General features: G+C 41.1%; 1 protein-coding gene and 1 long non-coding RNA gene across 3 annotated transcripts in view; one reads left to right on the forward strand and one right to left on the reverse strand.

The window, feature by feature from the left end:
• tbc1d22a (TBC1 domain family, member 22a) overlaps nucleotides 1-21,494 on the forward strand; it is a 168,468-nt gene that overhangs the window by 40,225 nt on the left and 106,749 nt on the right. For both annotated transcript variants that reach the window (XM_080886923.1, XM_080886922.1), the window contains exons 6-7: nucleotides 5,528-5,598; nucleotides 20,088-20,216. In XM_080886923.1, the coding sequence (XP_080743049.1) occupies nucleotides 5,528-5,598; nucleotides 20,088-20,216 (200 nt within the window). The remainder of the gene's footprint in view (nucleotides 1-5,527; nucleotides 5,599-20,087; nucleotides 20,217-21,494) is intronic.
• LOC308399572 lies at nucleotides 1,379-2,700 on the reverse strand. Its single transcript, XR_013972206.1, has 2 exons — nucleotides 2,245-2,700; nucleotides 1,379-1,709 (listed from the first exon to the last, which is right to left on the reverse strand). It is a non-coding gene; the product is annotated as an uncharacterized lncRNA (long non-coding RNA).

Genomic DNA, 21,494 nt, shown 5'->3' on the forward strand with positions numbered 1-21,494 from the left:
TATGGTACATTGACAAAAACATATACTTTTATTCACAGGATAAAACAGGTTTTTTGTATCACTAATTGCCCAGTACGATTACAGCATACAGTATTATTGTCACTGCTACATTTCTGTGATGCTACCAGAAATTATTTCCACTACTAATTAATTACCGTTGAGCTCAAAGGTCCTATTAATAAACGGTTAATGAATGTGTATTTATGACGACGATTTGTGAGACTGGTAAACTTATGATACGTACGATGGTCTTTCGTTCGACACGGTGCATTTCAAGGTCCTGTACCCATCCGTCGGTAAACTGTACCTGGGCTTGTTGCAGTGACCGGAAGTTACTAAACTTCATGAGTGTATGCACTCACTCCAAGAACCGTATGATTATAAATATGCATATAAATATGCTACGATGAGATAGCTGACTTCATCTAACTAGCAAATGTTGTCCAGGCTACGTTGGTGATACAGTTTTTTTAATGTGTATGATATTTTTGTCATGCGATTTTAAAGCTGGTCCTACAACCGCATCCAAGAATAACATGCAGCTTATCTCAGAAATGTCGGTGAAAATTATTCTTGGAGCTAAGTTTAATTGAGCTGCATTTTAAGGTGCAATTTCACAATTTGTGTATATTTTCTAAGTTCACTATTTTGTCATGTGTTGAGAAAAACACAGATTTTAAAATTACATGGTCTAACATTTACATTTAGCATAACTGCAACATTATTTTTTCGTTGTTTTTTTTTTTTTTTAAAGACTCGAAAGGACTTGAAATTCAAAGTTTCAGACTTGTGACTTGACTCGGACTTTTACACCAGTGACTTGAGACTCGACTGTGACTTGCCTGACATTACTTGAGACTTGACTTGAGACTTGAGGATAAAGACTTGAGACTTACTTGAGACTTGCAAAACAATGACTTGGTCCCACCTCTGCTAAATACCACACGACAAAGTGCGTTTTCTCGAGTCATAGCTGATTCCCACACTCACACATCCTCTCACACTGTGTCTGTGGTTGTGTCACAGAGGGGAAAAAGAAGGTCCGGCCCGGCTAACACTTAGCACTAAGCCTTATTTTCTGTGAATTTTTTTGTCAGTTCAGTTAAACTATACAAGATAGAGCCATGATGCTTCACAGGCATATAGCTGAGATCAAAATAAAGGCCATGTTCAAAGATATGTTTAGTCTTATGTAACACTGGTGGTGCAATACTAGACCTGTTAGTGCTACTTCTTGCCTTCTTTGCATGTAGTGCGGGCAGTATAGTTACCTTTAACCACAGTACGCGGACAGAAGGGAAATATGGACCAGATCAGACAGGTTCTAGATTCGTAGGAGCCAAGGGTGTATGACAACAGAGGACTTGTACACAGTAGGTGTAGAAAACACAATTGCATTTATTAGCAATTATTAAAGTTGTGCACATTTAACAAAAGTAGAGCGCGCTTCTTGAAAACAAAATAAAATAAACCCCACAAATGGTCGACCTAAGGATATATTGTCTTTTGTGTCTTTTTTTTAAAAGTCAATTTCAGTCTTTCAATGTTCAGTAGTCACTCAGTGTGTTTGTAACCAGTCGGGTTACAATCTACCAGTTCATCCGGCTCTTTGGGCTGGGCTCGCCATCCAGTACTGGAAAAGGGATCCTCGATTCTTCTCAGGTCCTCAAAACCAATCCAATCCAAATAAGCAAAGGAAAAAACCTGACCTGGGGACCAGGCCAGAACACAGTAGTTCAACATTTAAGCTATCATGCCTGTAACTTATTACTACTGGTTGCTTGTAGTGCTTCTAAATTTCTATGTTGTACAACAAATTATTCTCATTTCAAAGGGAAAAAGTGCATAGGAAACACACATTTAAAACTATACAAAATAGCTCAGCAGTGCATTAAAAATACACATTGGCTTGAGACTTATCAAGTTTCAGCTAAGTACAGTGCAGGTGAAGGCACTTAATTTCACGTTGCTAATACTTAATTGTGCAGAACTATAATTAGCACCATGAGAAAAGTGAACATGTGCTAACATAACGTCGCACAAAACCATACATTATACATCAATACCACAGTAATGTGACATAAACCTTTAAAGAACATCTCGTATGCAGTGCAGCAGACTCAGTGCTAATTGCTTTAGCCTCAGAAAAGGCACTTTCATTGCAAAATGGCTAACAGAAGTTAGCATCGGAGCTAGCGGCAAGTAGCATGCTATGCTAGCGCACGTGTACTGCCTGGGACTTACCATGCAAAGCAACAAATGCTACACGGGGCTTCACAGTGCTCACGTTGGCTCACGGCCTCTGGAATACAGTATCACTCTTATTATTCTCGCCGAAAAAAAGGACTTTCACTATCCAGCTAGCTTCTTCGCCGCACGGGTAAACTGATCTTTCACCGTCTGTGTCTCTGGCGTATCTTACTGGCACACGAAGGCACGCACAGGTGTCTCAGCAGCGCACAGACTGGGGGGAGGGTCAGGCCGGCCAATGATTGGTCGCTCAGTGGATCTGACAAACACACTCTAAAGGACTAAGTCCTGCCCCCACACCATCTATATACCACATATACATATGTACATATTAAACTTATGTTTACATGCTTTTTATCAGTATTTATTATAATTAATTTTGTTTTTATCAATATTTATTCCCATCGTGAGAGTATGAATATTTATACTTTTAATCCCGTTTTTAACACTGGGTTACACTTACCATTCACGTACAGATGATCGAGTATGAGTTGGAACCAGTGCTGGTTGTAACACATTAAACGCAAGCACTGAGTACTTTTTTCCTGTAGTGAATAATCGAAGGCATTTAATTTACAATACCAGTAATCACTTATTTACCTACTTTTTTCAAATGACCAATCTGTCAGAGTGACAGTATTACCACAGTTCCTTCCTTGAGACATTATACATTGTTTGTCTCTGACTTCTTGGCATGCAGCTGTATACTAGTGGAATACACACCCATCCAGGGCCAGAGCTGTGTCTTTGTGCATGTTAATGCCAGCTAGCTTATGCTCTTTTATTATTTGTGGCAAGAGTGATAGAAAATGTGTGGCTAAGGAGCTCTGCTTTACATTTTGAAGAAACGCCTGCAAGCTAAGCACACTGATGGTGAGGCCCACTGAGGAAGAGAACCACAAAATTGCTTTTAGCATCGCTAAAGCTTGTCGCTGGTAATTTGATGGAGGAGATGCTACCAGTGTCAGCTCACTGTGTAATTAAGTGATTTTTATTTAGCGCCTTTTCTACTCTACTTGAGTACTCAAAGTGCTTTATATCATTCACACAAGCCCCTTTTCATACTTCTGAGTGTTTTCTATGTAGTCTAAGAAGGTTTGATAGAAAAGCATCTGGACTTCTTTAAGTTGCTTGAAGATGCTTCACTTCTCATCCGAGAAGCTTCTTCAGTTCTAAGGTGAAATGGTACAGAGTCCCAGATTTAAGCCCTATGGGAGTGTCCCCGAAGAGGGACAATGGACCCCCAAATGATCCTCTACCTAATCCCATGAGTCAAGGTGTGAAATGGTAAATGGCTTGTATTTGTATAGCGCTTTACCAGTCCCTAAGGACCCCAAAGCGCTTTACACATTCAGTCATCCACCCATACACACACACACATTCACACACTGGTGATGGCAAGCTACATTGTAGCCACAGCCGCCCTGGGGCGCACTGACAGAGGCGAGGCTGCCGGACACTGGCGTCACCGGGCCCTCTGACCACCACCAGTAGGCAACGGGTGAAGTGTCTTGCCCAAGGACACAACGACCGAGACTGTCGGAGCCGGAGCTCGAACCGGCAACCTTCCGATTACAAGACAAACTCTTGAGCCACGATCACCCAAAACGGGTGTAGATCCCAATCAGCCAAGGTTTCGACTAGGGCTGCCACGATTTGTCGACTAGTCACGATTACGTCGACTATCAAAATCGTCGACGACTGATTTAATAGTCGACGTGTCGTTTGAAGCTTTGTAAGATCACAAAAGACGCAGGAATAATAGCAGGATTTAAGAGTGTAATAACGGCCTGAAACAGAAGATGGCAGCACTGCATGTACAAGGATGCCAGCTGCCGTTAAACCCCGAAGAAGAAGAAACAGCTGTGTCCCAGAATTCATAGCGCGGCCCAGCTTAGTTTCCAACAATGGCGGTAGCTAGTTAGTTTTAATATTACTCTTATTATTCTTTCTGGGTCACAAAATAAACGTTTAACATATTTTCATGCGAGAATGTAGCTGTGTAAACCTCAAACATCTGTTCAGTTTATCAGGACACCACATATTTTCAAAAGCGCTCCGACGTTTTCGGAGACGTCTGTTACCCACTAGCTCGATAGCTAGCCGGGGGCAAGGCTCACTAGAGCCGTGAGAACACCGGACTCCCGGCAAATTGTTTTCAAACCCACCGCCGTCTTTCGCTACTCAGGTTAAATATATATGAGTCACTTAGATAAATTAAAAATGTTGTTGTTTGGCTTTTTTTTTTTTTTTTTTTTTTTTTTTTTAGTATTTTATTTGTTCCTGAGTAAATCGGTTTGGCTGAGATTAGAGTTATAGTTTTTACACAGCTGAATAAACGTCAAGCAGACAGCTGATTATCAGAAGTGTGAGATGCTGGAGAATATACTCCGGTGTCCTGTTATATTTTAGATAGCAAGGAGTTTATTAAACTTTACTGAAACAATCTGCAAATTTCATTAAAATTGAATAAACTATCATCTTGTCTTTATTTTTAGTTAGCACCTTAAAAGCTTAAAGCTGTAAGCTAATGATAGTTATATAAGAGCAGATGCTGCTGGTGCAATAAGCTGTAGTTTTACGTCCAGTGGATGATGATCTGATTAGTCGACTAATCGCATAAATAATCGGTGACTAGTCGACTATCAAAATAATCGTTTGTGGCAGCCCTAGTTTCGACTGAACTCATTGTGAAACCTAGCCCCACCCTATCATGTGATTTCCTGAGGTCAGAAGGCCCAGGATGTGAGTGGGCTTTAACGCCTCTGGGCTTTCTATCTAGCATTCACACGCCGATGAACCCAGTGGGAACAACTCGGGGTTCAGTATCAGTATCTAGTAGATTGGAGCAGCCAGAAATCGAACCACCAACCCTCTGATTAGTTGATGATCTGCTCTGCCCCCTGAAGCAGTAAATATAAACTCCCAATGCAAAGCAGTGTTTATTTTTGGTAATGAAAAAATACCCTGACAAGTTAGCCTTCCCATTAGGTAACATTGTCTCATAACATAACAAGTTGCAGTGGTTGGATTGTCAACATGTTGACAAGCCTGATGGCAGGTTGGGTCAAATAACAAGAAGAGATTAGCTTTTCTATTAACTGCTCATTGTATGAGGTTAATTATTTAATAAAATCCATCAGTGACTTCAGTTTGGAATGCACTGTTAATATGTTTTAATGCCTAAACCTTAGATATTAAGTAGTATACAGGATGGTGTATATCATATTTCAGAGAATGGTGTGTAAAAAGAGCCTCTTGTGTGTTTGTTTTCCAGATGAGCTGCGGAAACTCAGCTGGTCCGGAATCCCTCGACAGGTCCGACCGATTGCATGGAAACTTCTCTCAGTAAGTTTATTTATTTATTTTTTGGCTATACACACAAGTGGTCTACCTTTATTACATTAAATATTAAATATTATATTTAGATCCCAAGAATGCTTTAAAACACAAATTTCTGTAAAACATAAAAACACATTTACACAAATACAACAAACGCACTCAGACATGCGTAACCTCACGACCAAGCAGAGGAGGAAAAAGATTAATCAAATATGAGCCAGTGTGCACACACAGATCAACGCATTACAGATGAACACACACACACACACACACACACACACACACACACACACACACACACACACACACACACACACACACACACACACAAAGTTCCTGTCATGTTCTTTCTCCCTAACCCCTCCCTTTTTTTGATTTATGAAGACTGGTAGCAGTCCTGCTTTTTTTTTCTCCAAGCTTCAATAGGGAAAATTAATTGCAAGGCACAAATAATTTATTCATGAGACGCACGGTGTGTTTACTCATTAAGCCATTGTTGTGGTGAACAGCTTCTAGTCTGCAGAGAGAAGACTGGCTTTTTGAACACCATGACTTTCCCATTAATTACCGCACAATAGTTAATGTGCCGCAGAAAAGATGTCATTAAAGGTGTGTGTGTGCGCACGCGTGCGTGTATATGTGTGTGTGTGTGTGTGTGTGTGTGTGTGTGTGTGTGTGTGTGTGTGCCTGTTTGTGAGTTGGGTTTTTTTTTTGGTATTGGGAGGTTACCAACTGGGTGCTTTAACCATTAATGGCCGCTTTGTTTGGTACTCAACTGATGTAAAGGCTCATAACACTGTATGAAGTTGCACAGCAATGACTGTAATGCAGGCAGTCAGACAGAAGAGAGGAGGGGGGCATCTCAGGACTTTTAGTGTACTAAGGTACCGCAGAGTTAATTTATTGAATTAGCATCTTTCTGTGTCTCCATGCACAGTGTAAACATGCATGCATACAAGCTGTATGTGTGTCTGTATGTGTGTGTGTATATATATATATATATATATATATATATATATATATATATGTAAAGTGAAGACTGCAGCAAAGTTTGGGCGTGCAAAGAACAACTGCCCTGTGGTGTGTTTAAACAATGATTGCATCACCTCTGCTTCCCTGGGGAGAAAAAGATAGAGCTAGCAGAGGTGGGGATTGTGTGGATGGCAAGGAAATATATTATAAAAAAAAAAACAGAACATGAAGGATTCAAAACTGAAAAGGTTGAAGAGTTGGAGAAATTAAATGGAAAAGAGAAACTGTTGCTGGATGCTGTAGAAATGATCCCTCCTCCACAAGTTCTCCTGCCCCTGTTACACAGCACTCAGTGCCTTATGGTTTGACAGCTGTAACAGAAAAATCTAATTACATTTTTTTCAAATTGGCACCAAATTGCTACATCAGGTTCTTCCTGCTAAAATATATATGACTGTGTTTGGATTGCTGTGACACTGAAGAAAAGCAGGTTCTCGCTTAGTCACAGTCAGTATCTTTTCTCATGGCTGTATATAAAAGATGGTTATTGGTAAAGTAAGATTACTCATACATCTCTGGACTTGGCACTGATTTTTGTAACATCGTGGTTTTTTGTTTTGAAGGGTGAAGAAAGGATAAAGTGTTAAGTCATCAGCAATATGAACTATAATGTTTAATGCACTATATTTTGCTTTGGCCAAGGTTTTTACATTGAATGTCTTTAATGATGCAATACTCCCAGAGATTGTGTCTCCAACAGTTGATCCTTTATAAGTTAGGCAAAATGTGTTGACTGCTAGTCCTCATGTTGTCAAACATGAGGTCCAAGGACAAAGACTTCAATCTGGCCCACAGGATACTGTGAAAGATGTGAAAGTAGGCATTCATTTTATCACTGTATTTTAATAGGTTTTGCAACTTTTCCTGCTAATGTAGACCTCCCCCATGGCCGTTTATTCTACACCAAAATAATTATGTGTTATAAACAATTAAATAACAGAAAAAGTTTCTTCTTATTCCACAGTTGACTTTCTGTTTTTTACAGTGGGTCCTCAAAAAAAGGGCATTTTCTAACAGAAACTTTCTGTTTTTATAATTACAGGAACATCTGGACAATGGGCTAACAGGATTTTGTTTTTCTGTAATTTTACATATTTATTTCTTACAATTTAAGCTCAGATGCTGAAAGATTTCTTTCATTTACCACAGCACCATTTCTTTGTCATGTGGAAAAACCGATGCAATGTTAAAATCGCATTTCTTTTTCTTACATTATCATATAAGCACAAGGGATTAAGTGTGTAGGTAAAGTTCTTTCCACTGACAGAAAGGAGAGCTTCACTTGTCCAGCCCACTTAAAATCAAAGTGAGATGTATGTGGAGCTGCGTGCGTACGTAGTGCTAATTAGTGCTAATTAGTGCTGTTTTATTTGTTTGGTAATTCCATCAAACTGCTCCAAAATGCACCAGCTCCAGAAACACGATAGAGAGGTCCAAAACAGAGGCTCAAAACAAACAGAAGCCAGGCCAAGCAGCCTGCTGCCAGTTACAGCCTCCAGTGTTGCAACACTTGTCAAAGCAAGCACACCCCTAACTTTATCTTTGGCTTCTTCTTTTGGCTCCTCCCTTTAGGGGTTTCCATAGCAGATCATCTGCTTCCATCTCACCCTGTCCCTATCTGCTGTCACACCAACCCTCTCCTTCATTTCATCCATGAATCTTCTCTGAGGTTTTTCCTCTTTTCCTTCTGTCTGGCAGCTCCATCTTCAACATCCTTTGTCCAGTAGACCCCTCCACTGCACATGTATAAAACAATCTCCCCCTTGCCTCTCTTAGTGTGTCGCCAAACTACGTAACCTGAGCTGTCTCTCTGATCTACTCATTTTTTTTAGTCCTTTCCATTCTGCTCACCGCCAATGAAAATCATCAGCTCAGCCTCCATTTTTGTCTGTGTCACTGTGTCCAAACCCTATAACCGTGGCAGGTATTACTACCATGTTTTCACTTTTGCTGCTATCCTTCAGTCACAAATCACCCCAGATAACCTGTTTCCTTCAAAATTATTCTTGCTAAATCCAAATTTGTGACTTATTCAAAAAATAAGTACCGAGTAGTCTTTATAAATGGAGAAATTAACTACAGTGGCCAGAACTGCTTTATTTAACAGCACATAAACGTGAGTTTTGTGGCTGTTGTGCATTTTACCATGCTAGTCTATGGTATCAGTCTGCCTCAAATGGTCATTGAAGAAACTGCACTTATTGTTTTTAGCATCATTTTCAGCACCATAGGTTGTAGCTTGTTATATCTCAGCAAACTTACTCATATTCATTTGCAATAGTTCTAACAAACAATCAGATTGACAATTACCTAGCAGTGGAAGAATTTGTAATAAAATACAACCGAATCCAGGAAGTTTCCTTTAATATTCACATGCTTATTATTTCTTAAGTTTTTCCATTTGTTTCTCAAATAGATGTCGGTGTGAGCAAAGGATGTCGACATTAGACTCAAAGCAACCCCCCCCCCCCCCCCCCCCCCCCCAACTGTTTACGCTTATGAATGGATCTCTACTTCACCTCTCAAGGTCTTGTAGAAAACCAGATCTTGTAGCCTCTTGAGGGGTGAACTGTCCCAGGGTTAAATCTAAGGTTTGGATGAAAGTAAAAAAGTGTGCAAAGTGTCAGAAGCACTAATATCGTCTGAGGTGTCATAACACTTGACTGCTTTTTCTGTCCTGCCTGTGGTATGATCCAATGAAGAAATAGATAGGAGGGATCAGCCTCAAAAAAATCTATTCTCTGTCTGGTACACACACACACACACACACACACACACACACACACACACACACACACACACACACACACACACACACACACACACACACACACACACACAGACAGACAGTGAGACTCACAGCCCACGCTGTATTCCATAAACTTGGCTGAGGCACCTAATAAAACTTCACTCCAGTGGCGTCCCTTGTGCCCTTCTCCTGCTCACCAGCGTGCACTAACTTATTTGATTTTTTTTTTCCTCTTCCCCTCCAGCAGGCATGCTTGAGCTGCACTCTTCTTTACTTGACAAAAGTGAGAAACAAGTTTTCCCACTGCAGTCAGAGCTCGCTAATGCTCCCCCAACGGGCTGCATTTACCACCACATCACAGAAATCGTCCATAACTGTCTTGCCTGTTATTAACCGCAGTGGAAATGAAGAATCAGGCAAACAAAATCTTGAAACCAGGCTACAAAAGAGAGGGCCAATTTCTAGCCTCACTGGATAGCTCCCTCTACCTCCCTTCACTATTTGCAAGATGCTCCACAGGTTGCCCGTGGCATCCAGTTAAACTTCCTATTATTTCAGAAATAATACCGTCTTATTTCATTTGTTTAAAGAGCATTTGGTGTCTGAGCCTGAAGGAGAAAGAAATTAAATGGCTTTCCTGCTTAGTGAAAGAATGTCAGCCTGTGGCAATATGTACATTTGTTAATGGAGTGTGGCTGTTAAATGTGAAGTGGCGGGAGAGGAGAAAACTAACTGGCTGTGGAAATATTGATAAGGCTAAAGGGTTATATGAGATATATCAAGGCAGTGGGAGAGGGGACAGATTTACAGGTTATGTTAAACTTTACTACACTACATGTAATTATAGTGCTTAAAAGAAGGAGAAAGCAGTGCTTTTCTTCATTTGGGGCTAACTTACGATCAACCTTACGGGCACTTCAGCTCGCTAGAACATTTTGTTCCATTCTGCCTCATTCAAAAGTGAGAGCCATGCTAATATTAACTAACGAGACAGGGCGAGTTGCTTTTAGTTAATAGATTCATGACCAGGACATGAAAAATGTTGAGTTGTATATGTCTAATATTTGAGGTGAAATGTGCATTTTGCACGTTCTCTGCTCCAAATCTTTAAAGATGTGCTCTCATTAGTCATGAATAAAACGTAATGCTATTTGCTAATCTGCCGTGTTGTGTCTTTTCCAGTTATGGATTGCACCATTCGATCACAATATTAAAACTACTGAGGGGTGAAGTCAACATCACGAGGGCTGTGCAATATTTCATATCCCGATAAAAGACATTTATCATCCCGACAACGATATATATCACAAAAATGTTGCATTTTCTGTAAATTCTGTGAATCTCGGGCATCTCGACTTGCATGAAGTGTTTTCAGCTGGTCGTCATGTACCTGGTGTCAGGTGTTCTGACTGATGGACGAAGCTGATGGCTCTTTTTGGCCTCTCATCCGTAAACACTCTGCATACTATTTCATGTAATTCATTTTATTTTGAAAAAGATCAACAGGATCTTCGGTTTTATTGTGAAAGTTGCATGTGAAAAATAAACAAGCGGACGGTGGAGTCACGCGATCTTTGTTGCTAACGACAATGCATAAAAACAGTCGCTTGTCTGTCCGTAGTGTGGTTATTTTAAATATAAGAGAGAGAGCACTTTAACAAATTAATTCTACAGTGACCATCAAAACAATGAAAAAAAAAAAAAAGATATATATCGTTATATCGAACAGCCCTAAACATCACTGATCTCATCTTACTATAATGTAGGAAATCTTTTGCCTCTTTTCCGCTAGCACCTACTCGAATTGACTCAACTCCACTCGGTTTTTAGGATTTTCCATTAGGTGGTAGTACCTGGTACCAGGACTTTTTAGTACCTATTTGACTTGGGGCTCCTAGCAAGCGGAGTCTAGCCAAAAATGTGACATCAACAGACTGCATGCTTCTGATTTGTCAGGGAGTGACGTTGCTGGATAAGTCATGAGAAACCTGGCAACAAGGAAAACGTGCACATACAAATCAACCATGAGGTGCAGACGTTTTCATGCAATGAAACACCATACCATGGTAGCTTGGCGCTTGTGTTGTGTGTGTGTGTGTGTGTGTGTGTGTCACATACAAATGATGTCAAGGAACCTTCATGCCACGTTGCTACAACAACCCCACCCAGTTCAAGGTGGTACTCAAATGTTATGGAAAACAGCTAAAACTGAAGCTAACCGAGCCGAGTACGTACTAGTAGACACATTTGTGTCCTGGCATATGTGTGGCTGGTACTTGGTCACCTGTGACCCACCTAAAACCAATCATGTGCCCAGTTGCAATGGCATTATGGACTTATGGTCTACAAAAACTGTTTCGATATGGCTCGAAGATCTAACCTCTAAACTCCAAAGATCTCAATTTTATGAAGCAATGACAGGATTCTGTCTACAGGCATCAGGCTCCAAAGGTTCTGGTTCAGTAGCAGAAGTACCACATCTGTGGCAGCAATGTTCTTGGGGACTAATTTCCTTTATAACATGCTATAAATCTATGGGACGATGTTAATATTACCCATAAATTTTGCATTTGTGTTTACACAGTGGTTAAATGCCAGCTGACTGTGACACAGCCTACATACTGCCATCCATTTTTTTTTTTTTTTTTTTAGGTCAAAGTCCTGCAGAACCTGCTGGGCTGTCATCAGTCTTACCTTCCATGTTGCTTGTTTAGAACTTCCTGTCGCTGAAAGAGTGGAGCACATGTCTGCTGGAGCTGTAGTACAAGCCCTGTAAAACATCAGGCTGTGGCTCAACGGTTATATAGCAAAGGTTTTTTGACTAAGGACCTGTGCTGTCTGCGTTTGTGTTTGCAGGGAATGTACACCAGTACTTGTCCTCATTACACTATAATGCACTATTGGTGCTCACGTAGCGTAGTATCACGACAAACTCAATTGCATTTGTCCTCCAACAGCAAGTCTTCCATCAGTCAGAGGTTAATAAAGAGATGTGAGGAAAGGATTGTGTAGGTAATTAATAATGAATATCATGCAGTAGAATTTTGGATCAGTAGAATATTGAATCCCTGATGATTGAAGGGTTTGATATCTGTAGTTGATAGGCAGTGAGTCAGCGTATTACATTGATTTTTCAGTTGGAGGTTTCCAAATTCCTCAGATGTTGCCACGAAGCACTGAAAAACTCACATTGTGTTTATAGAAAAATGTGGACATGCAGAAAAACAAGCATTTAAACACAGAAAGTAAAGTTTTGTTTGTTCAACTTCTGCCATGCTTGCAGTGGGACAGTTTATTTTGGTCTCCTTCTAGAATAATGTGCTCCTTCTAAGTAGAAATCAATTTAGAGAGGAGACTTGGTATAAAAAACCCTCCAACAATTTCATTTAAATTCCCCAAATGGATTCCCCAAGCATATTTCCCCTGGTCTTTTTTTTTTGGAAGACAGAGTTTACTGAAGTGGAGGATCCACGGGAGGAAGAGTAGATTGATGCATTAAGAATGAAGAGAGGAAGAGATGAGGTTTATGTAGACTGATTAACAGAGGCAGGAGCTACATTTTGCACCACTGGCAGGACACGTAGAGCTCTCGTGCATTTATGCCTCGCTGTCAGTCTCCCATCTGTCTTCTTAAAATCTCCTTAAAAAAAAAAAACAAGAAAAAAAACAAGTAGATCACAAATTAAATAAAATATTTTTCAGATTCGAGCATAAGTGCTCTTGAGTTTTCTGCTTTCTAAAAGAAGGCGAGCTGCTTGTGCTCTCTGCATCCCTTTCCTTCAACTAACTCTAAAACATTTACATTTACAGGATGGTGCAAAAGGCTTTGGTCATTTATTTGTTCCTTTACTTTGGGGAAATTACAAATTGGTGCAGTGATTAATTGTGCAGACATAAATGGAAATACACAGCCGGAACTCTCAGACAAGCTTTCTTGTTCTCTGGGCTTCTTGAAGGAGACTCAAAGGATGTTTCTGCCTTTTGTTCTGTTCTCTGTCAACATGATCCCACACTGCTTTAACAGTGTCGAGGTGCAGGCTCTGGGCAGGCCAATCCATGACTGATGGTGTTCCACTGTGTGTTTTTACTGTATGTTCCTATGTTCATAATTCTGTCAATTTTGATAAGATTCCCACCACCACTGGCTGAAATGCAGTCCCAAACCATCACAGATCCACCATGTTTGACAGATGGCTCTAGAAACGCACTTACTGTACCTCTTCTCCGTACATATTGATGGCAATTTGAACTAAACTTGTCATCAGTCTATAACAGCGGTCCTCAAACTTTTTTGCGCCATGGACCAGTTTATGTCCAACAATATTTTCATAGATAAATACAAGATTTATTCATAACACAGGAAAAGACCCAGGGAAACAGAGTTAACGATAAAAACAATTAAAAAATAATAATACGTTTGAAAGGGCAGCACGGTGACACGGTGGTTAGCACTGCTGCCGCACAGAAAAAAGGTCCTGAGTTCAATTCCACGATCAGGCCGGGGTCTTTCTGTGTGGAGTTTGCATGTTCTCCCCGTGTTTGCGTGTGTTCCCTCCGGGTACTCCGGCTTCCTCCCACCGTCCAAAGACATGCAGCTTGTGGGGATAGGTTAATTGGATAATCCAAATTGCCACTAGGTGTGAATACGGGAGTGAATCTCTATGTGTCAGCCCTGTGATAGACTGGCAGCCTGTCCAGGGTGTACCCTGCCTCTTGCCCTATGACAGCTGGGATTGGCTCCAGCGCTCCCCACGACCCTGAAACGGATACGCGGAAGCGAATGGATGGACCCTAAAAACCATAAATTTCACACCCGAGCCTCAACTCGCGGACTCACAGACCGGTACGGGTCTGTGGCCTGGGGGTTTTGGACCGTTGCTCTATAAGACCTGGCTGCTGATTGTTTGCTAAGTTTTACGTTATGTGTAGACAAAACACTAGTCCATCACTTGTGTTAGCACTGTGGGGTTTTTTTGGGTTTTTTTTTTTTGCATAGTGCCTTCGTAATTGGAGACGGAGATGCTTATCATTTAGGTCAGATGGCAGATATGTTTTAACTGGTCATGTGAATTAGTAATTGTCACTGTGATTTCATTTTACAATACATGTATAGTCGTGTTTGGGTCTCCTCTATATTTGTCAAATCCTCCCATGTGTGTGTCCTGCTCTCCTATCGAGCAGTAATACAGCTGCAGTGTGATTGACCTCCACTAAGCTGTCCATTAACCTTCAACACACACACACACACACACACACACACACACACACACACACACACACACACACACACACACACACACACTGTCCCTCATTTGGCAGAGTGCACCTAATGTCTGAGCCCATTGCTTTGTAGCTGCCCTGTACTGATTTGTGTTTGTGTGTATACAAGTGTGTGCGTTTGCATGTGGAGCAGTTTCAACATGTGACGCATGGACATATTGGCAGAGACCATGTGTGTGTGTGTTGTCAGGGATCTGGGTTGGGTGGGGGAGTCATGTTGGCACAAATGTGACTGTCTGGATGAGTGGCAGCACCGACTGAGCATTGACAGTCGGGTGGATGAGTAAGAAGCAGGGCAGTGCTTCACTGGATTTATGTTGCTGCAGGGAATTAAAAATGTCACAGGTCACGAGAAACACGTGAGAAGAATGTTTCTGATTTAAGAGTGTGTGCGCATATATATGTTCACATTATAATATAACTGTTCTATAATATATTTTACAGCTAAGTTTAACTGTTCTCAGTGTTTGTGCTTGCCAGGTGTGTGTGTGTTCAGCTTTTTGCAGGCAAAGTTGTTATTGTGCTGCAGACAATCCTCTAGACTCTGCAGACTTCTCTTGGGGCCTTGTCTTTGTAGGATTGAACAGAAAACAAATGAAAGAGAAACTTTTGTCACTACACTTATTGACTGTCTTGTAGACAGTTGCTCAAAATTGATGGTTTGTGTGCGTTTGTCTGCTTGCCCGCATATTTCCAAAAAATGGCTTCCCGCTTCCTGAAACGAATGACAACAGCATCACAGACAGACACACATTGATGATGAACACACAGTGAACACCCGCGTTTTAGGGCCTGTTCTGATTTTCCGACTCTTTTGGAGCAGGTAGATGAATTTAATTTGATGGGGATTCCACTAAAGCCAGTCCAAGACACAGTTGCTCTAACTTGCGTGTGATCAGCAGCCAAATATGCTCATTTTAATTGGAAGTGATGACAAATCCGTGCACGAGAGCAGCTGTTTGCTGAAATATTTACAGGAAAGGCATCTTTGTAAGATTTATGTAGGGAGTTTTAGTCCTGACCTATGGGAGCAGCATATGGTCTGTACTTAAATGCTAAGTGCTCTGCACTCATATGGAACCTTTTAACCTTATCTGTTCCACAAAGGGCTTTACAGTGGGTCACTAATTCACTCATTCATCCATTCACTCGACCACCTGAGCCGCAGCCACGTCAGTGTAACAATATAAGGGCAAAAATCCACTTGCTAGCTTTCAGGATCATTTAGTAACACATCATGGTCTTCTTTAGTGAGATATGCTGACTTAGTGGTCACGAAGAAGCAAACTCATCACTCACAGAAAACTTGAGTTCTTCTAGTGGCCCACTGGGGCTCAGCCCCCACAGACCTGATGTTAGAGTGCCCAACTCTACAGTAGAAATAATCATGTTTACAGCCTGCTATAAGAACAGTTTCAGTCTGTAGCTGAACAGGATTTTTATATAATCGTCATGGTTAAACGCTAACAAAGTTCTGCATTATTAGGAGCATGGCTGTCTGGAAGCCCTTGCCTTTGTTATTTATGTGACAAATATTATAGTTTTAACTGTACTAAAAGCCTGGCCAGTCATTTTATGTATTTATTTGCTGCAAAATGAGATTGTCAAGCATAACAACATGCTCTAAATCCTGCCTTAAATGTTGCCATAAGACGGAGTGGGTCTGTGATGGAATAGGGTCGATTTGGCAATTAGATACGATTGGTTTCTGATTATTCAACAGTTGACTCTGATAAATCTGTTGTCTACATAGGTGGAAATTCACATTCAATTATTACTTCTGCACTGAGCAGCTTTCCTTGTTCTATATATAACCAAAATACAATCACCTCTGGCTATCAGCTGAGTTGAGTCCCCTCCAGTTGTGCTCTTTGCAAAGACTCATTCAGACTTATAGGAACATGGAAGAAACTGGTGGGCAACACTGCAGTGACTATATCTGAGTTACAGTCAAGATTTCATTCATTCATTCATTTTCTTGACCGTTTGTCTAATTCAGGGTGTCATAGAGGTAGAGGCGGAGTATATCCCGTAGCCTGTACACCAGTCTGTCACAGGGCTAACATATAGAGACAGACCAACCATTCACGCTCACATTCACACTAACAGTCAATCAACAGTTAACCTAACATACAGTGGGGCAAAAAAGTATTTAGTCAGCCACCGATTGTGCAAGTTCCCCCACTTAAAATGATGACAGAGGTCAGTAATTTGCACCAGAGGTACACTTCAACTGTGAGAGACAGAATGTGAAAAAAAATCCATGAATCCACATGGTAGGATTTGTAAAGAATTTATTCGTAAATCAGGGTGGAAAATAAGTATTTGGTCACCTCAAACAAGGAAAATCTCTGGCTCTCACACACCTGTAACGTCTTCTGTAAGAAGCTTTTCTGTCCCCCACTCGTTACCTGTATGAATGGCACCTGTTTGAACTCATCATCTGTATAAAAGACACCTGTCCACAGCCTCAAACAGTCAGACTCCAAACTCCGCCATGGCCAAGACCAAAGAGCTTTCGAAGGACACCAGGAAAAGTATTGTAGACCTGCACCAGACTGGGAAGAGTGAATCTACAATAGGCAAGCAGCTTGGTGTGAAAAAATCAACTGTGGGAGCAATCATCAGAAAATGGAAGACATACAAGACCACTGTTAACCTCCCTTGATCTGGGGCTCCACGCAAGATCTCATCCCGTGGGGTCAAAATGATCATGAGAACGGTGAGCAAAGATCCCAGAACCACACGGGGGGACCTGGTGAATGACCTGCAGAGAGCTGGGACCAAAGTAACAAAGGTCACCATCAGTAACACACTACAACAGCAGGGAATCAAATCCCGCAGTGCCAGACGTGTTCCTCTGCTGAAGCCAGTGCATGTCCAGGCCCGTCTGAAGTTTGCCAGAGAGCACATGGATGATACAGCAGAGGATTGGGAGAATGTCATGTGGTCAGATGAAACCAAAGTAGAACTTTTTGGTATAAACTCAACTCGTCGTGTTTGGAGGAAGAAGAATACTGAGTTGCATCCCAAGAACACCATACCTACTGTGAAGCATGGGGGTGGAAACATCATGCTATGGGGCTGTTTTTCTGCCAAGGGGACAGGACGACTGATCCGTGTTAAGGACAGAATGAATGGGGCCATGTATCGTGAGATTTTGAGCCAAAACCTCCTTCCATCAGTGAGAACTTTGAAGATGAAACGAGGCTGGGTCTTCCAACATGACAATGATCCAAAACACACCGCCCGGGCAACAAAGGAGTGGCTCCGTAAGAAGCATTTGAAAGTCCTGGAGTGGCCTAGCCAGTCTCCAGACCTCAACCCCATAGAAAATCTGTGGCGGGAGTTGAAAGTCCGTGTTGCTCGGCGACAGCCCCAAAACATCACTGCTCTCGAGAAGATCTGCATGGAGGAATGGGCCAAAATACCAGCTACTGTGTGTGCAAACCTGGTAAAGACCTATAGTAAACGTTTGACCTCTGTTATTGCCAACAAAGGTTATGTTACAAAGTATTGAGTTGTATTTTTGTTATTGACCAAATACTTATTTTCCACCCTGATTTACGAATAAATTCTTTACAAATCCTACCATGTGGATTCATGGATTTTTTTTTTTTTCACATTCTGTCTCTCACAGTTGAAGTGTACCTCTGGTGCAAATTACTGACCTCTGTCATCATTTTAGGTGGGGGAACTTGCACAATCGGTGGCTGACTAAATACTTTTTTGCCCCACTGTAGCTTGCATGAACCCACAAAGGCACAGAAAGAACAGGCAGACACAACACAATAAGCACAATCTAAAACCTGAAGGCGCATTTATTATATTTCTTACAGGGCTTTTACCTGCAGCGGGTGGACGTTATTCAGTCTCTGAGATTGCTTAGTTGTCATCTAACAGGCGGTTGATAACAGGCAGTCGTTTTGTCTGTTGTCATAATCAAAGCTCTTCAGAGAAAAATGGCAAAAATGGTTCATTCATAGATGTCATTTTAAAATAAAAAGGGACCCTTTGAATGTTTCACAGCTAGATGAACCAGCTTTTTCTCACGGGAAGTAGTTTTCAGGGCCTGAAGTCATGTTTGAGTTCAGTTTTGAAGATTGTAACTCTCTGAATATTTCAGAACGCCTAGCCCCAGCTCTCACTTTTAATAGATGTATTTTTTTTTTGTTCGTTTTAGGGCTGACTTTCTCTTCATTGCATAAGCCTGACCGCATAACCAGGATACAGTCTTTCACAAATGCATGCTCACATATGCCGTCTGACAAACACCCCCCTCCACACGCGCACAAATACCCATTTAAATTGTGTGTTTTTAAACACTGGAAAGATGGCCTCCCTGAATATATGCTCAATTAATGAATCCCATGTGGAATCGACAAGCATGTTTGCATGTATTAGAAAAAGACAGGTGAATTGGTTACTCACTACTAATCCTACAAGAGGCATGGTGAGCATCAAAATGAGTTAGCATTTTGAGCTAATGGTAGAATTCACGCCCGTAGTAATAGTTAGATGAGTATCTGGCAAATGTGAAGCTCTGGCCAGCCTTAACATTTAAAGCCAATCCTCTGTTTGTTAATATTTTGGGAATAAGAGTATCAACTTACCACTCGGTGTTTTTCCAGTCTTCTGTTGTCCAATTTTGTTGAGCCCGTGTGGACGGTAGCTTCATTTTCCTGTTGTCAGTTAACAGCAGTGGCATCCAGTGTGGTCTTCTGCTGCTTAAATTTTCATTTCCTCTGCATACCTTGGCAGAAGAGCATTACTTGTAATTAGCTTATTAGATATTAATGAGCATTTGAGCTGGTGTACCTAATAAAGCGTACTGTCACATGGGTTGTTTTTCTACTCCTGGATCTTTATGCGTTAATAAACAGTTGATATCTGTAATATATGTTCTCAGGCATAGACTATCCTTGCTGTACAACAGGCCCGCCAACCTGCTGTTCAAACCTACTGTTTGTGAGTGACAGCCAATGAGAAGAACATGACTCAAAGCGAGAGCAGCTCTAAAAGGTAGCTGAACCGAAGCCCAGAATAAGAAAAATTGGGATTATCTTGAAGTGTGAATTATGCAAAGCCACTCAAGTCAAGTCAAAGTTAAAAGTTTGGAGTTGAAAATGAGCCAAATAGGTTCTTTTCAAGCTAAGCTAACCAGCTCCAGGCCTCAGCTTCATCAATAATACACAGGCATGAAAGTAGTATCAATCTTCTCTTTGAGCTGTCTGCAAGAAAGTGAATTAAAATACAGCATTTTTTTTCAGCTGTAACTTTACTTCAAAACTGAACTCTTACTGAATTGAGTCGGATCCAAAAACAAGAATATATGAAGAACTGAGAAGATAAATGGAAAAATCAAATCTACAGTGTGACTTGCATCAACGTTTAAATGGGTGATGTTGTATGTTTCTCACTCTCTGTCTATCAGGGTTACCTGCCAGCCAACGCAGAGAGGAGGGAAAGCGTTCTACAGAGGAAGAGGCAAGAATATTTCGGCTTCATCCAGCAATACTACGACTCTCGCAATGATGAGCATCATCAAGACACATACAGACAGGTACGTGCATATACACGAGCCCACACATCTCGTATGTCTATAGTTTTCTGAATCCCCCAACTTGAGGGACAGAATGAATGAAAGTCTCCAGAAAGACTCTTTCTAATTACAAGAGCATCCTCCCGTTGCCAATGTATTAGCTCAGCATGAATTTAGGACACAAACATTGTAAGCGTTTGTTTGTTTGTTTGTGTGTGTGTGTGTGTGTGTGTGTGTGTGTGTGTGTGTGTGTGTGTGTGTGTGTGTGTGTGTGTGTGTGTGTGTGTGTGTGTAAAGAGTGCCTTTTTACAGAATTTGGCCCTGCAGTCAGGATTACTGCCACTAGTTATTTGGCAAAAATGTGATCTTTATTGCATTTTTTTCCCCCCCTTGCTTGTGTTCCTTTGTTCTCTCGTCCTTCTCCCTCATGTACTCGTCTGATTGTTTGTTCGTCTGTCTGTGTGTGTCTGTGTCACAGACCAGAGACGAACGGCTTCAGAGAGATACTGAAATTAACAGTATTCTGTTTGGTTCTGAAAATATCCGTTTTTACCCCCCACCACCCACACACACACACACACACACACACACGGATACACACACACCATCCCCTCGTTCTTACACTCGACTACTTCCCATTCATTTTGAGCCGATAAGGAACATCAAAGTGAACTGTCGATAGCAAAAACACACATTTCTCACATTCCGTCCAATTTCCCATTGATCTCCTCTGCACCGTGCCAGGGAGCTGGCATACTTTGTTTTGATGATTGTTTGGATTGTGTCTTGAAGCCTCCTTTTTCTGCCAGATTCTACTTGTGCTCTAGTGATTTCTAGTTTGTTTGTTTGTTTATTTATTTTTGCTGTGTGCCTGATTATGTGTGTTTGTACATATGTTACTTTGGCATTCATGTTGCTCAGGATGGTGGGTTTGTATTGGGTTTCTGTATTTTTCTTTCTTTTCTTTTTTGATATTTTTTTTTTTTGTTTATACATATTTACGTGGTTGTATGTGTGTTTACATACAGTACTCAACAGATCGGAAGACGCCCCTGTGCGGTTTTGCTTACTGTAAATAAGACTGGATGAAATAAGTACAGAAGTAAAATAAAATGAGATAAAAAGTAGCTTACTGTATGTAATAGAAAACAAAGTGGTGCTATATGCAGTGTGTAGAGTGCAGTGTTTGAGATGAGAATGCATATTCTCTGTTGCACAGACGTGTTCATTTGACATCATTTGAAACTGTGCGATCTCTAAATAGCTGCATTTTTTAAGTAGATCATTTCCTCTTATGAA

Source organism: Rhamphochromis sp. 'chilingali' (assembly GCF_963969265.1).
Source record: "Rhamphochromis sp. 'chilingali' genome assembly, chromosome: 7".
Classification (NCBI taxonomy): Eukaryota; Metazoa; Chordata; class Actinopteri; order Cichliformes; family Cichlidae; genus Rhamphochromis; species Rhamphochromis sp. 'chilingali'.